We start from the raw sequence: 12,865 nt of genomic DNA, 5'->3' as shown, positions 1-12,865 counted from the left end.
TGAAGGACGCTCTCTGGGTGGTCCGAAACCTGTTGATCTTCCAGCTGAAGGAGTTGACCCCGACTGAGTGTTGCAGACTGGCACATTCCATGGTCCAGGACTACGTGTTGAGGGACGCGCTGAAGCTTGGGGCAGCTGCCGCCAAGGCGCGGTGGGGAAAGACCACCGTCTAACATCTGCCTGCCTAACGAAGAACAGGGGGCCCACGCAGTCATTTGGGCTCCGCTGGCGTCTGAGCTCAATGTAATCGCACTAACCTGTGAATATGAATGATTACCCTGTTTCGATATGTAAAGAAATGGAATGTTTACAGAATGATGACATGTCCAATTGTATAGATTAAATATATATGAATAAAGTATATTTTTGAAATTAAAAAAAAAATAAGATATAGGAGCAGAAATTAAACCATCCAGCCCATTGCATCTGCTCCACAATTCAATCATGACAGATAGGTTTTTCAGTCCTATTTTCCTGCTTTCTCCCTGTAACCTTTGATCCTCTTGGCAATCAAGAACTTATCTATCTCTGTTTTAAATACACTCAATGATCTGGCCTCCACAGATTCACCATTCTCTCGCTAATGAAGTTTTTCCTTATCTCCATTCTAAAGGGTCATCCCTTTACTCTAATGCTGTGCCCTGACAAAGGAAACATGTTCCCAATGCCCACTCTGTATTCTGTAAGTTTCAATCAGATCCCATCCCATCCTGCTAAACTCCGTTGAGTATAGTCCCACGTTCCTCATCAGCAGTGCTCTGAAAGCTAGTGCCTTTAAATAAAACCTGTTGGACTATACCCTGGTGTTGTGTGATTTTTAACTTTGTTCCTCATATTAAGCCTTTCATTCCTGGGATCATTCTCATGAACCTCCTCTGGACCAGCTCCAGAGCCAATACATCCTTCCTGAGGTTTGGGCCCAAAACTGCCCATAATACTCTAAATGTGTCTGACCAGAGCCTTATAAAGCTTCAGAAGTATGTTCCTGCTTTTATATTCCAGTCCTCGCAAGATGAATGACAATATTATATTTGCCTTCCTAACTACTGACTCAACCTGCAAGTTTACCTGAAGAGAAACCTAGACTAGGACTCCCTTTGCACTTCAGATTTATGAATTTTCTCCCCATTTAGAAAACTGTCCATTCCTCTATTCTTCCTACCAAACTGTATGGCATTGTATTTCATCTGCCACTTCCTTGCCCACTCTCCTAACCTAAAGTCTTTCTGCAGCCTCCCCTTCTCCTCAATATTACCTGCCCCTCCACCTATCTTTGTACCACCTGCAAACCTAGCCAGGATGCCCTCAGTTCCTTCATCCAGATCATTAATGTATAAAGTGAAAAATTGTGGTCCCAGCACTGACCCTTGTGGAACACCACTAGTCACCAGCTTCCTTCTGCCAGACAGCTGATCTTCTGTTCATGCTAGTACATTGCCTCGTAACCTTCTGTGCAGCACCTTATCAAAGCCTTCTGGAAGTCCAGATAGATAATGTCCATTGGCTCTCCATGGTCTAACCTACTCATTATCTCCTCAAAGAATTCTAACAGAATTATCAGGCATGACCTAACCTTGATGAAACCATGCTGACTTTGCCCTATTTTACCATGTATTTCCAAGTATTCAGAGATCTCTTCCTTCACCAGTGACTCCAAAATCTTACAAACGACTGAGGTCAGGCTAATCAACCGACAATTTCTTGTCTTTTACCTGACTTCCTCCATAAATGGGGAGGGTTACATTAGAAATTTTCCAGTTCACTGGAACCCTCTCTGACTCCAGTGATTCCTGGAGGATTACTACATAAGCTTCCACTATCTCTTCTGCTATCTCCTTCAGAACTGTGGAATGTAGCCCATCTAGTCCAGATGATTTATCCACTTTCAGAGTTTTCAGTTTTCCTAGCAACCTTGGTGATGGCCACCATACTCATCTCTGCCTCTCGACTCACTTGAAGTGTTGGGATATTACGTGTCTTCCACCATGAAGACTGATGCAAAGTACTTGTTTAGTTCCTCAGCCATTTCTTTGTTCCCCATTACTACATTTTCAGTATCACTTTCCAGTGGTCTAATGTCCACTCTTGCCTCTCTTTTGCCCTTTATATAGATAAAGAAACTCTTGCATTTTTTTAAAAATCTACTCCCTCCATATTTCTTTCTTCATTGTTCTCTGCTGGCTTTTGTAGGTTTCCCAATCCTCTGGCATCCCACTCCCCTTTGCCACATTATTTGTTTTCTCTTTTGCTTTTATGCTGTGCTTGACTTACGTGGTCAGCCTTGGTTGCCTCATCCTCCCTTTCGTATGTTTCCTTTTCCTTGGGATGAATTTTTACTGTATCTCCCAGATTACTCCCAGAAACTATTCTGTTTCACTGTCTTTACTGCAAGGCTCCTCTCCTAGTCAATTCTGTTTAGCTCCTCCCTCATGCCTCTGCGGTTGCCTTTATTCAACTATAATACCATTACAGCTGATTCCACCTTCTCCCTCTCAAATTGCAGGGTAAATTCTATTATATTATGGCCACTGCTTCCGAAGGGTGCCTTCACCTTAAGCTCCCTTATCAAGTCTGTCTCATTGCACAACACTAAGCCTTGCTTAAAGGTATGGCCAGTTCTGCAGTACAAGTTGTCGACCCTTGCACTCCACATTGCGTCCTCCAAATGTGGTTCAATATGGAGGAGTACAAGGTCATCAGCTGAGTGAAGATAGTACATTGGAATTAGGAGGTTTCCTTGTCCAGAGTCAATGTTGAGGGCAACATCGGGGCAACTCCCTCCCAACTGTAAAGCACTGTGCTGCAACCTTTCCTTGGCCTGTCCTGCCAGTGGCCCAAGACATATCTAGGTATGATATCTGAGACACTGACTGTAAAGTATGATTCTGTGATTCTGACTATGTCAGCATGTTGCTCGACTGTGAAATAGCTCTACTAATGTAGGCACCAGCCCTAACTGGTAGTAGGGAAGATTTTGCCGGGTCAACAGGGCTTTTTCTTTTGCTGTTCTTGTTTCCAGTGGTCGATGCCAGATGTCAAGTGACTTGCTAGACCATTTCAGAGGGCAGGTGAGAACTAACTGCACATGCTGGTGTCTGGAGTCACATATAGACCAGAGCAAATAAGGATGCTATATTTCCTTCCCTGATAGATATGTGAACTTTCTGACAATTGGCAGTGGTTTCATGGTCATTAAACTCTTAATTCCAATTATGAATTGAACTAAACTCCCACCACCTACCATGCTGGGATTTGAACCAGAGTCCCCACAACATTACATGAGTTTCTCAATAATAATTTTTCAGTAATATCACTACGCTATCATTCCCCCTCTTCAGCGATCCTTACAATATGTGAAGGCTTCAGTCTGAACAGCTCCATTTATGCCAAACGAGAGGCTGCAGTTAAAACAATGCCTCAGAGAAGGTTTCACTACTTGAAAATCAGTAACCTGTTCAGCATTTCACTCACCATCAGCTGCACTACTTTGTTATTAGGTTTAAGAGCAGCATAGGGACATCTTATGCCACTCCATGATTTACTTCTTTGGAGGGTCAAGTGCAAGGGGCAATTGACTATGTTCCTGCTGATGCTGAAACACTACCCAGAGTATCCAGTGCTTTCTCCTTAGCCGGACGCCTTTCGAGATGTTGGAATCTTAATTGGTTTGCTCTGTGAAAGAGCAATTGAGTGGGTCCATTAATTAAGAAATCAGATTTTCAATATGAAAATGGTACCTCCAGTGCATCTGTCTAAGGCTTCCTCTCAGATTTCTCTATTACACACATTTCAAACATTACACACCACTTGCAAACAACATATTGTTTTCATTTTAGAGCAGTAATAAGAAGAGTAAGTGATAGTGAAGATCATTCACAGCAAGAACACAGTAGAATGCTAAGACCCAGTATAGAGATGAACAGATCAGCAGTTCAGCCTCATAGGCAGCACACACATGGTGGAATTGGTCTAAAATTAAGCTTGAAGGAATTTATCATTCATTGAACATAACCTTGAGCAGTACCACAGCACAGTGATTAAGTGGTGGTATAGGGAATCACATGAATGAAGAAAACAGCAGGATAAATTACAAATGGAAAGGTAATTGTAAACTAGGATTACATTGAAAGTGTAGTCCGGTAATCTTATCACCACACGAAGAGTGTCAAATTAAACAGAAGGACACAAAGTTAAGTTTGTTGCCGCTTATGAATATAGGCATAACAAGAGGAATGGACTTAGACTCTTTGGCATTCAGTCCAATTCAGAGATAACAACAGCGTTTATAGGTGAGAGCCAATACCTGACAAAGTTAAGACAATGGCCCAGGTAACTTCTGTAATCACTCGTGTAAAAGTCCAGTACTTTAGACCACAATTTTTGACAAAATGGGGATGACTTATACAAGTAACCATGATATGGAGGTGCGGGTGTTGGACTGGGGTGGACAAAGTTAAATATCACAACACCAGGTTATAGTCCAACAGGTTTATTTGGAAGTACAAGCTTTCGGAGCACTGCTCCTTCATCAGGTAGCTAATGGAGTAGGATCATAGAACACACAATTTATAGCAAAAGAACATAGTGTAATACACTGATGCAAAATACTTAACAAACCTAGATTGCAGAGGCTGATCGCCAAGTTCGGTACCCATGAGGATAGCCTCAACTAGGACCTTGGGTTCCTGTCACACTACAGGTGAGCCCACTACACTATACACTCTCACACACACACACTCTTACATACTCACATGGACCCTCTCTCATACACACATGGGCTTATATTCCATCACATTCATGCATATGCTTTAGAGTTGGGATTTGAACTACTGGCATGCAGGGTTTTGTTTGCATCTCTGACTGGGTTTATTTATCAGCTTGTAAGCATTTCTGATAGCCATGGGGATTTATTTTTAAAAACAACAGAGAGAGATAGTTCTTGAGGGCTAATGTGAATTTGTTTTCATTGTTTGATGGTAAAAGCTGTCCCAAAGTAAACTGTTCTGCATAATGCATTCAGTTTAGAAGGTTAGAGATAGATTTCTTTTTCTTTTGAATAGAGCAAATGCTAGTAACTTGAAAAAGAAAGCTTTCAGGTTTTAGTTTGACAGTTTTTCAGAAGACTTGGCTAAAGCTGGATAAAAACCAGTTGGTCAACAAAACGTGATGGGTTAGAACTGTTTAAACATAGCTTACTTCAAACTAAACAGCCTAGTTTTTAATCAAAACTTCTTGTCTGGAACCTTCAATCTGGAAGGAGTTATTTGAAGCCAAGAAAGAATAACCTCAGTTGCATGAAGATTCAAGGATGAAGTTCAGTTTTAATAAGTGAAATATTTGTGAAAATAAACCCTATATGAGAGACTCTGGTGAGAGTACTGTAAAGGTGTTCTGTTGGGATTAATGGAACTGAACCATGAATTTTTAAATCTTTAAATTTGTGCTATATGCAAATACCTTTGTTTATTCTGTTTCTTCCATATAATAGAAGAAACAGAATAAACAGTTTTATTGTTAAACTGGAATGGCAGTATTTTGTGCTTGTGTATTAATTAAAGATTACCTTGTTAAAAACAACAAAAAAAAGAACTATTAAGTCAGATTTCAGTCAGGGATCAGACTTGGTTAGGGATGTTAGCAGCAAGGATTGTAACAGTACACTATCGAAATTAATTGGCAGATAAAGCCATAATATCAAGAAAATAAAATGAGGGCAGGACTGGTGGAAACAGCTCCCAACTTAGAACACTATTAGTAGCACCTATTGTTTTGCTAGTGTTCTCATCACTCAGGTCAAGTATTTTTACAAGATGGAATACAGAATGTTCTACCAGAGAATATTACGACTAAAAGTCTAGATAATCTACCAGTATTGATGATATAATTTCCCTGATATTATAATCATAATAACAGAGTATCTTGTTTATACTATTTGGGGTCAACATTTTCACTATTACTCGAATATGTATAGTAGTTCAAATAATTCAAATTTATCAGCAATTTTTCAAAAACTGGTGCAATGATGATATGATGGATTGCTTATTTAAATTGCATGAAAAACATTTGCCAATTACCTAACATCTCTACTTCAGTTTCAAACTGTGGTTCCCAAAACCCTTACTACAGTATTCCTTAGTCTTATTCCTTAGTTAGTTAATTCATATTTTGACCAAGGTTAGCTACCTCTTATATCCTGATTGAGCAACCTGGTACCAATAGCCAATTTTATTTCGCAGGTACCTGGTTTATAGGCTAGGAATCTGTGCACACAGTTTAAGTCCTCAGCCAAAGGTTTTCTGAATAAAGTATCATAATAAAGTGGAATACAGTGATTCAAAACCTTTATGTCCCCTTTTCCATGTTCCCTGAAAGCCACCAACTTATAAAAGTCGTCCATGAGGCCCAAGTGCTCACCAGTGCCTTTACTTAGGCTGACTATTCTTCAACTTAGCTTATAGCTGTGAGGTTAGACAATGAAGGTTACGTACACACATTTGTGTCAGGCATTACAAACTGATAATATCCCATTCAACCAAATACTTCACGCTTCCATGGATAGCAATCAGAAGCCAATCCCTGACTGACTTTCCCTTTCCAGCAAAGGGGCACTATTGGATGAAATCTCCCCAGCTGAGTGTTGCTCCAGCCCAAGATCATGAAGTTCACCTGCAGCATCCATATTATGATACTATGAGGTAAAATAACTCAGGTAACAGCCAAAGGTTTTCCAAAGTATAATTTTCTGATTTGAGTTCTCAAGCTCTTTATTAATCAGCTGGTGAATGAGGGGAACAGACAGGAGATTCTGTGCTCGTGATTGGGACTCCTGGATGGTATGTTGCCTCCCAAATGCCAGGGTCATGGATGTCTCAGATTGACTCTACAGAATTCTTAAGGGGGAGGAAGAGCAGCCAGAAGTCATGGTACACATTGGTACCAATGACCTAGATAGGAAAAGGGATGACCTGAAAAGAGAACACAGGGAGTTAGGCTAGAAGCTAAAAGACAGGACGAGCAGAGTAGTAATTTCAGGATTGCTACTGGTGCCACGGGCTGGTGAGGCTAAGAACAGAGAGCGAGTGCAGATGAACATGTTGCTGCAGGATAGGTTTAGGAGAGAGAGCATCAGATATGTGGATCATTGGGATACCTTCTGGGGGAAGTGGGACCTGTACAAGAAGGAGGGGTTGCACCTGAACGGGAGAAGCACCAATATCCTGGGCGGGACGTGTACTAGAGCTCTTTGTGGGGGTTTGAACTAGTTTGGCAGAGGGATGGGAACTGGTGTTATGGATCAGAGAATGGAATAGCTCATGAACAGCCAGATACGGCGTACAGAGAGTCTATGAGGAGGGATAGACAGTTGATAGAGCAAAGTTGTAGCCAGTGTGTTGAAGTGTGTCTATTTTAACGCAAGAAGTATCAGGAATGTGGAGAGATGGCATTGTTAATCAGGGAGAATACCACAGCAGCAGAAAGGGAGGTCAACAAGGAGAGTTTTATCTACAGAATCCGTATAAGTGGAAGTCAGAAACACAAAAGGAGCAGTAACTTTTAGCTTCTAGCCTAACTCCCTGTGTTCTCTTTTCAATTCATCCCTTTTCCTATCTAGGTCATTGGTACCAATGTGTACCACGACTTCTGGCTGCTCTTCTTCCCTCTACAGGCCCCACAATATCAACAGAGACATGGAGGAGCAGAATGGGAGGCAGATTCTGGAAAGGTGCAGAAGTAAGAGGGTTGTTGTCATTGGCGACTCAACTTCCCTAATATTGACTGGAAACTCCTTAGATCAAATATTTTGAACGGAGCAGATTTTGTCAGATGCATCCAGAAAGGAATCCTGATTCAATATGTAGATAGGCTAACTAGAGGGGAGGCCATATTGGATTGGTGCTAGGCAACGAACCAGGGCGGGTATCAGATCTCTCAGTGGGAGAACATTTCAGTCATAGTGATTGCAGCCCCCTGACCTTCACGGACAGGGATAGGAGCAGATGGTATGGAAAAGTATTTAATTGAGGGAAGGTGAATTACAATGCTATTAGGCAGGAACTGGGGTGCCTAAATTATGAACAGGTATTCTCAAGAAAATGCATGACAGAAATGTGGAGGCTGTTTAGGGAGCACTTGCTAATACTGCTGGAAAGGTATGTCCCACTGAGCAAGGAAGGGATGGTAGGGTGAAGGAATCTTGGGTGACAAGGGATGTGGAACATCTAATCAAGAGGAAGAAGTAAGTTTACTTAAGGTTGAGGAGGCAATGATCAGACAGGGCTAAAGAGAGTTACAAGGTAGTCAGGAAAGAAATGAAGAATGGACTTAGAACAGCTAGAAGGGGGCACAACAAAGCTTTAGTGGGGAGGCTGAATGAAAACCATAAGGCATGTGAGGAACAAGAGGATGGCCAGAGTAAGGATAGGACCAATCAGGGATAGTAGAGGGAACTTGTGCCTGGAGTCAGAAGAGGTAGGGAAAATCCTTAATGAATGCTTTAGTATTCACGACTGAGAGGGACCGTGACATATATTTCAACAGGTTGATGTTAATAAGGAGGATGAGCTGAAAATTTTGAAACACAAAAGGATAGATAAGTCCCCTGGGCCAGACGGGATATACCCAAGGTTACTACAGGAAGCGAGGGAAGAGATTGCTGCACCTTTGGCGAAGATTTTTGCAATGATCCTCATTGTCCACTGGACTAGTGCCAGATGATTGGAGGGTGGCAAACGTTATTCCCTCATTTAACAACGGGAATAGGGATAACCCAGGGAATTATAGGTCAGTTAGCTTTAGTCTGTGATGGGCAAATTATTGGAGAGGATTCTGAGAGACAGGATTTATGATTACATGGAAAACCATAGTTTGATGGGAGATAGACAGCATAATTTTGTGATGGGCAGGTCATGCCTCACAAGCGTTAGTGAATTCTTTCAAGGATGTGATAAAACAGTGGTCGAACAGTGGATGTGATGTACATGGATTTTAGCAAGACGCTTGATAAGGTTCCCCATGGTAGGCTCATTCAGAAAGTAAGGAAGCATGAGATACAGGGAAACCTGTCTGGCTGGACACAGAATTAGCTGGCCCATTGAAGACAGATGGTGGTAGTAGATGGAAAGTATTTAGCCTGGAGCTCGGTGACCAGTGGCATTCTGCAGAGAATCCATTCTGGGATCTCTGCTCTTTATGATTGTTATAATTGACTTGGAGGAGGAAGTGGAAGGGTTTGTTAGTAAGTTTGCTGTTGGTTGGTGGAGTGGTGGATAGTGTGGAAGACTGATGTAGGTTGCAACAGGACATTGACAGGACACAGAACTGGGCTGAGAAGTGGCAGATGGAATTCAACCTAGAAAAGTGTGAAGTGATTACTTTTGGAAGGTTGAAGATGAATGCAGAATACAGAGTTAAAGGCAGGATTCTTGGCAGTGTGGAGAAACAAAGGGATCCATAGACCCCTCAAAGTTGCCACCCAAGTTGACAAGGTTGTTAAGAAGGGGTATGGGGTGAGGGATTGAGTTTAAGAGCCGCGAGGTTATACTGCAGCTCTATAAAACCCTGGTTAGACCACACTTTGAATATTGTATTCAGTTCTAGATGCCTCACTGGGGGAAGGATGTGGAAGCTTTAGAGAGGATACAGAGGAGATTTTCCAGGATGCTGTCTGGATTGGAGGGCACGTCTTATGAAGAAAGGGTGAGGGAGCTAAGGCTTTTTTCATTGGAGCGAAGAAGGGTGACAGGCAACTTGTTAGAGGTGTATATGATGATGGGAGGTATAGATAGAGTGAATAGTCAGAGACTTTTTCCCAACGCAGAGATGGCTATCACGAAGGGGCAAATTTTTAAGGTAATTGGAGGAAGGTGTGGGAAGATGTCAGAGGTCGATTCTTCACACAGAGTGGTGGGTGTGTGGAATGCATGCCAGCAGTGGTAGTATCGTGAGATATATTAGGGACATTTAAGCGACTCTTGGATGGGCACATGGATGATAGTAAAATGAAGGGCATGTAGGTTAGTTCGATCTTAGAGTAGGATAAAAGGTCAGACCAACTTTGAGGGCCAAAGGGCCTGTTCTGTGCTGTACTGTTCTATGTGCTACGTTTTATCATCCTTAACATCCATCTGATCAGATGAGAGGAGCTTCTGAGCAAATATAAAACGTCCCTCAATACTGCACTACACACCAGTATAGATCTCTTTCTAAGGTGTAGAAGGGTAATGTCATCATGTCCAGTATCATTGCAGAATCAAAAGAGAAATTTTCCTTTGTCTACATCACTACTTTGGCTAGCTAGCTGACAAAAAAAAGACTTCAAATAAAGCTTTAGTAATTAAATTAATCAGAGTAAAGGGGAAGTTCAATGTCCTTCTCAAATTGGAACATCTCTATAGAACAGATAGGTATGTACGCATTCCAGGTCAGTCTGGTTTCAAAGATAGAAGTTTCATCTAAATCAGAAGAATGTTTACTCAATGACACATTTCAGAGCACAATCTTCAATTATATTACGGTGCGAACTGGGCCATGTACATTGCAACAGCTACTGTACTTCAACAATAATTCACTGCCTGTAGATTATTTGAGAAGGTACAAGACATCATTAAAATGTCAGCTTTGTTTCTATCCACTTCAGAGAACAAGAGAACACTGTACCTATAAAGACTATAGGTCAGCTGCATACTAACCTGCTAACCAAAACAAGCTTATTGACCCAAAATGGTCAGACATGTGCTCAAAATCAGCTAAAGGATTGTTTGAATGATAGTGAGCGCAATGGAGCCAGAACATTAGATCACCAACTTTGATGCACTTTAGAAGATATGGCAGAGCCATATTTACATGGGTTTGCTTTACTATTACTTTCATTCTAGATTTACATCAATATAGAATTAATTTAGTTTTTATCTGTGCAGAAGAGTTAAAATACAGCAGGGCAGTTATCCACTCTTCATGCTGATATTTTAACCTAAGGCCTAAGCAAGGGTGCAGTTCCCTGCCAGAAAACTCTTAATGGGAAGAACAACCAGGGGCTTCAGGAGGCCCAGGAAGGCACATATTTTACTCCTGTTTGAGTTTCCTTTGAGTCTGAAGTGCCTCCAGAATTCCTGTGGGTGGTCCTGTGGGCTCGTCATGTAGATGGCCTTGTGGCTCCAAATGCCATCCTGAATTGGAAACCCCTTCATGTATCTAGTGCCAGGGACTGATCCCCCATGAAGATGACAGTGCCCTGCTTTGGCCTATTTTAATAGCTGGACAGCTACTTCCTGATAACACTGGCCATTTACTTTAGGGAGTTGGCATATGCTCGCAATAAGCTATTGAGACCCAGCCATTAAAATCATTTAAACCTCCCTCATACCACTCCTGGAATGTTCACCTTTCACTTTGTAGTACTCCTATCTGGAAATTAAACAGAACACTACATGTAAATTTGACATTATAATGTCAAAGAATCTTTCGTCAACAGATGCTAATGCATCCAAATTCTCTACATTGGGATAAATTTTATGCTGAAAATGTTTCACTATATTATTTAAATATTCAATTGTTTTATCAATTTCCTAGTGCTATACATAGGAAAGCAGACTAAGCACAAGAGGTCACATAGTTTAGATAAAGAAAGTGGAATTTCTGCGCATTAAAATCTTACAAATTGTTAATTATTTATATTGACTCCAGTATTTATAGTCCCAACAGTAAATCTACCCATTTACCAAAAAACCCTTATCCTTGTAATGTCATCACTCCAAAATGCTGTTTTAGTTTCAACCCATTTCCAATAGCTTAACAATTTAAAATAAAATCATAGAAAAAATATTTTTTACTTGTTACTAGGTGGTACGAATAATTTCATTGTACAATGTTTAAGAAATATGGAAATTTGAATTTACTTGCAACATAATAACACTGGTAAATTTTAGGTATGTAAAAATGCAACATGCTTGTTATCTAGGAGTTAATGATAACTTCCAGATTTGTCCATTTTTGGTTAATATATTATTAAAAGGTTCAGCACATTGGCAATTCTATAGAACCACCTTAATTAACTTGTATGTATGGAGCAAAATTAATAAATGGAAAAACCATATCTAGTTTCTAGGATAGAGTTTAAAGCAAACAGCAACCTGAAATATTAGGATTCATTGAGGAGCCTTCATTGGTGAAATGGTCAGAGGCAGGCTGTGATGAAGAAGACTTCTTTGCCAGATCTTGCTGTTTCTGTTGTTCTGCCTTCAAAAGTCTCAGTTGCTGTAGACGTTTACTGACTAAACTTACCCCAGATGGTCGACTGGACTGAGCTCTTAATTCTGACACAGACAGAAATAGTTAATGACAAAAGCAAAAAGGAAAGTCAGATGCAAGAAAGTGTCAAAAATAAGGAAAATAGAAGTTCATTGATATTTAAACATTTATAATCAAAAGACAAAAGATCAGAAAGATCACCACTGTCCCCTCTAAAGTGAGCAAAAGTGAGTAAAAGTGATGGTCTATGATTTAGGAAAACAGTAACATGCATGCTGTCAAATAACAATTTAACCAGATTTCCAGCCAATATGCACATAGTAGGGGATGGACCTGCAGAAAGAGAAACAATTTTCTAGTAACTAGCAGATTTCACATAATGTTGCCTTCCTTATTTGCATTTCTTGTTTGGGTATTATTTCTGACTGCCAATCTCAGCGCAATTTCATATATAAATGTTGACAAAATTATGGCCAGAAATTAGACACAGGACTTGACAGAAGAAAGATTTAAGCCAGAGAATGAACTACTTAGATACCTGGTGGTGTCTAATATGTATGTAAGGAACCACAGACATCTCTCCCCATTAGAGAGACAATCGGTTATGTATTGCCTCGGA

At 40.7% G+C, this 12,865-nt stretch overlaps 1 protein-coding gene across 5 annotated transcripts in view; it reads right to left on the bottom strand.

The window, feature by feature from the left end:
• dcaf6 (ddb1 and cul4 associated factor 6) overlaps positions 1-12,865 on the bottom strand; it is a 236,811-nt gene that overhangs the window by 99,216 nt on the left and 124,730 nt on the right. For 3 of the 5 annotated variants that reach the window (XM_043700884.2, XM_043700878.2, XM_043700880.2), the window contains exon 11: positions 12,129-12,311. The exons of the other annotated variants lie outside the window; for them this stretch is intronic. In XM_043700884.2, the coding sequence (XP_043556819.1) occupies positions 12,129-12,311 (183 nt within the window). The remainder of the gene's footprint in view (positions 1-12,128; positions 12,312-12,865) is intronic. 5 annotated transcript variants of the gene reach the window in all.

Source organism: Chiloscyllium plagiosum, unplaced genomic scaffold (assembly GCF_037043375.1).
Source record: "Chiloscyllium plagiosum isolate Xiang-an unplaced genomic scaffold, Cpla_swu_hap1 HiC_scaffold_12, whole genome shotgun sequence".
Taxonomy (NCBI): domain Eukaryota; kingdom Metazoa; phylum Chordata; class Chondrichthyes; order Orectolobiformes; family Hemiscylliidae; genus Chiloscyllium; species Chiloscyllium plagiosum.
The sequence above is the reverse complement of the archived record's forward strand: the minus strand, read 5'-3'. Positions and strand labels throughout refer to the sequence as shown.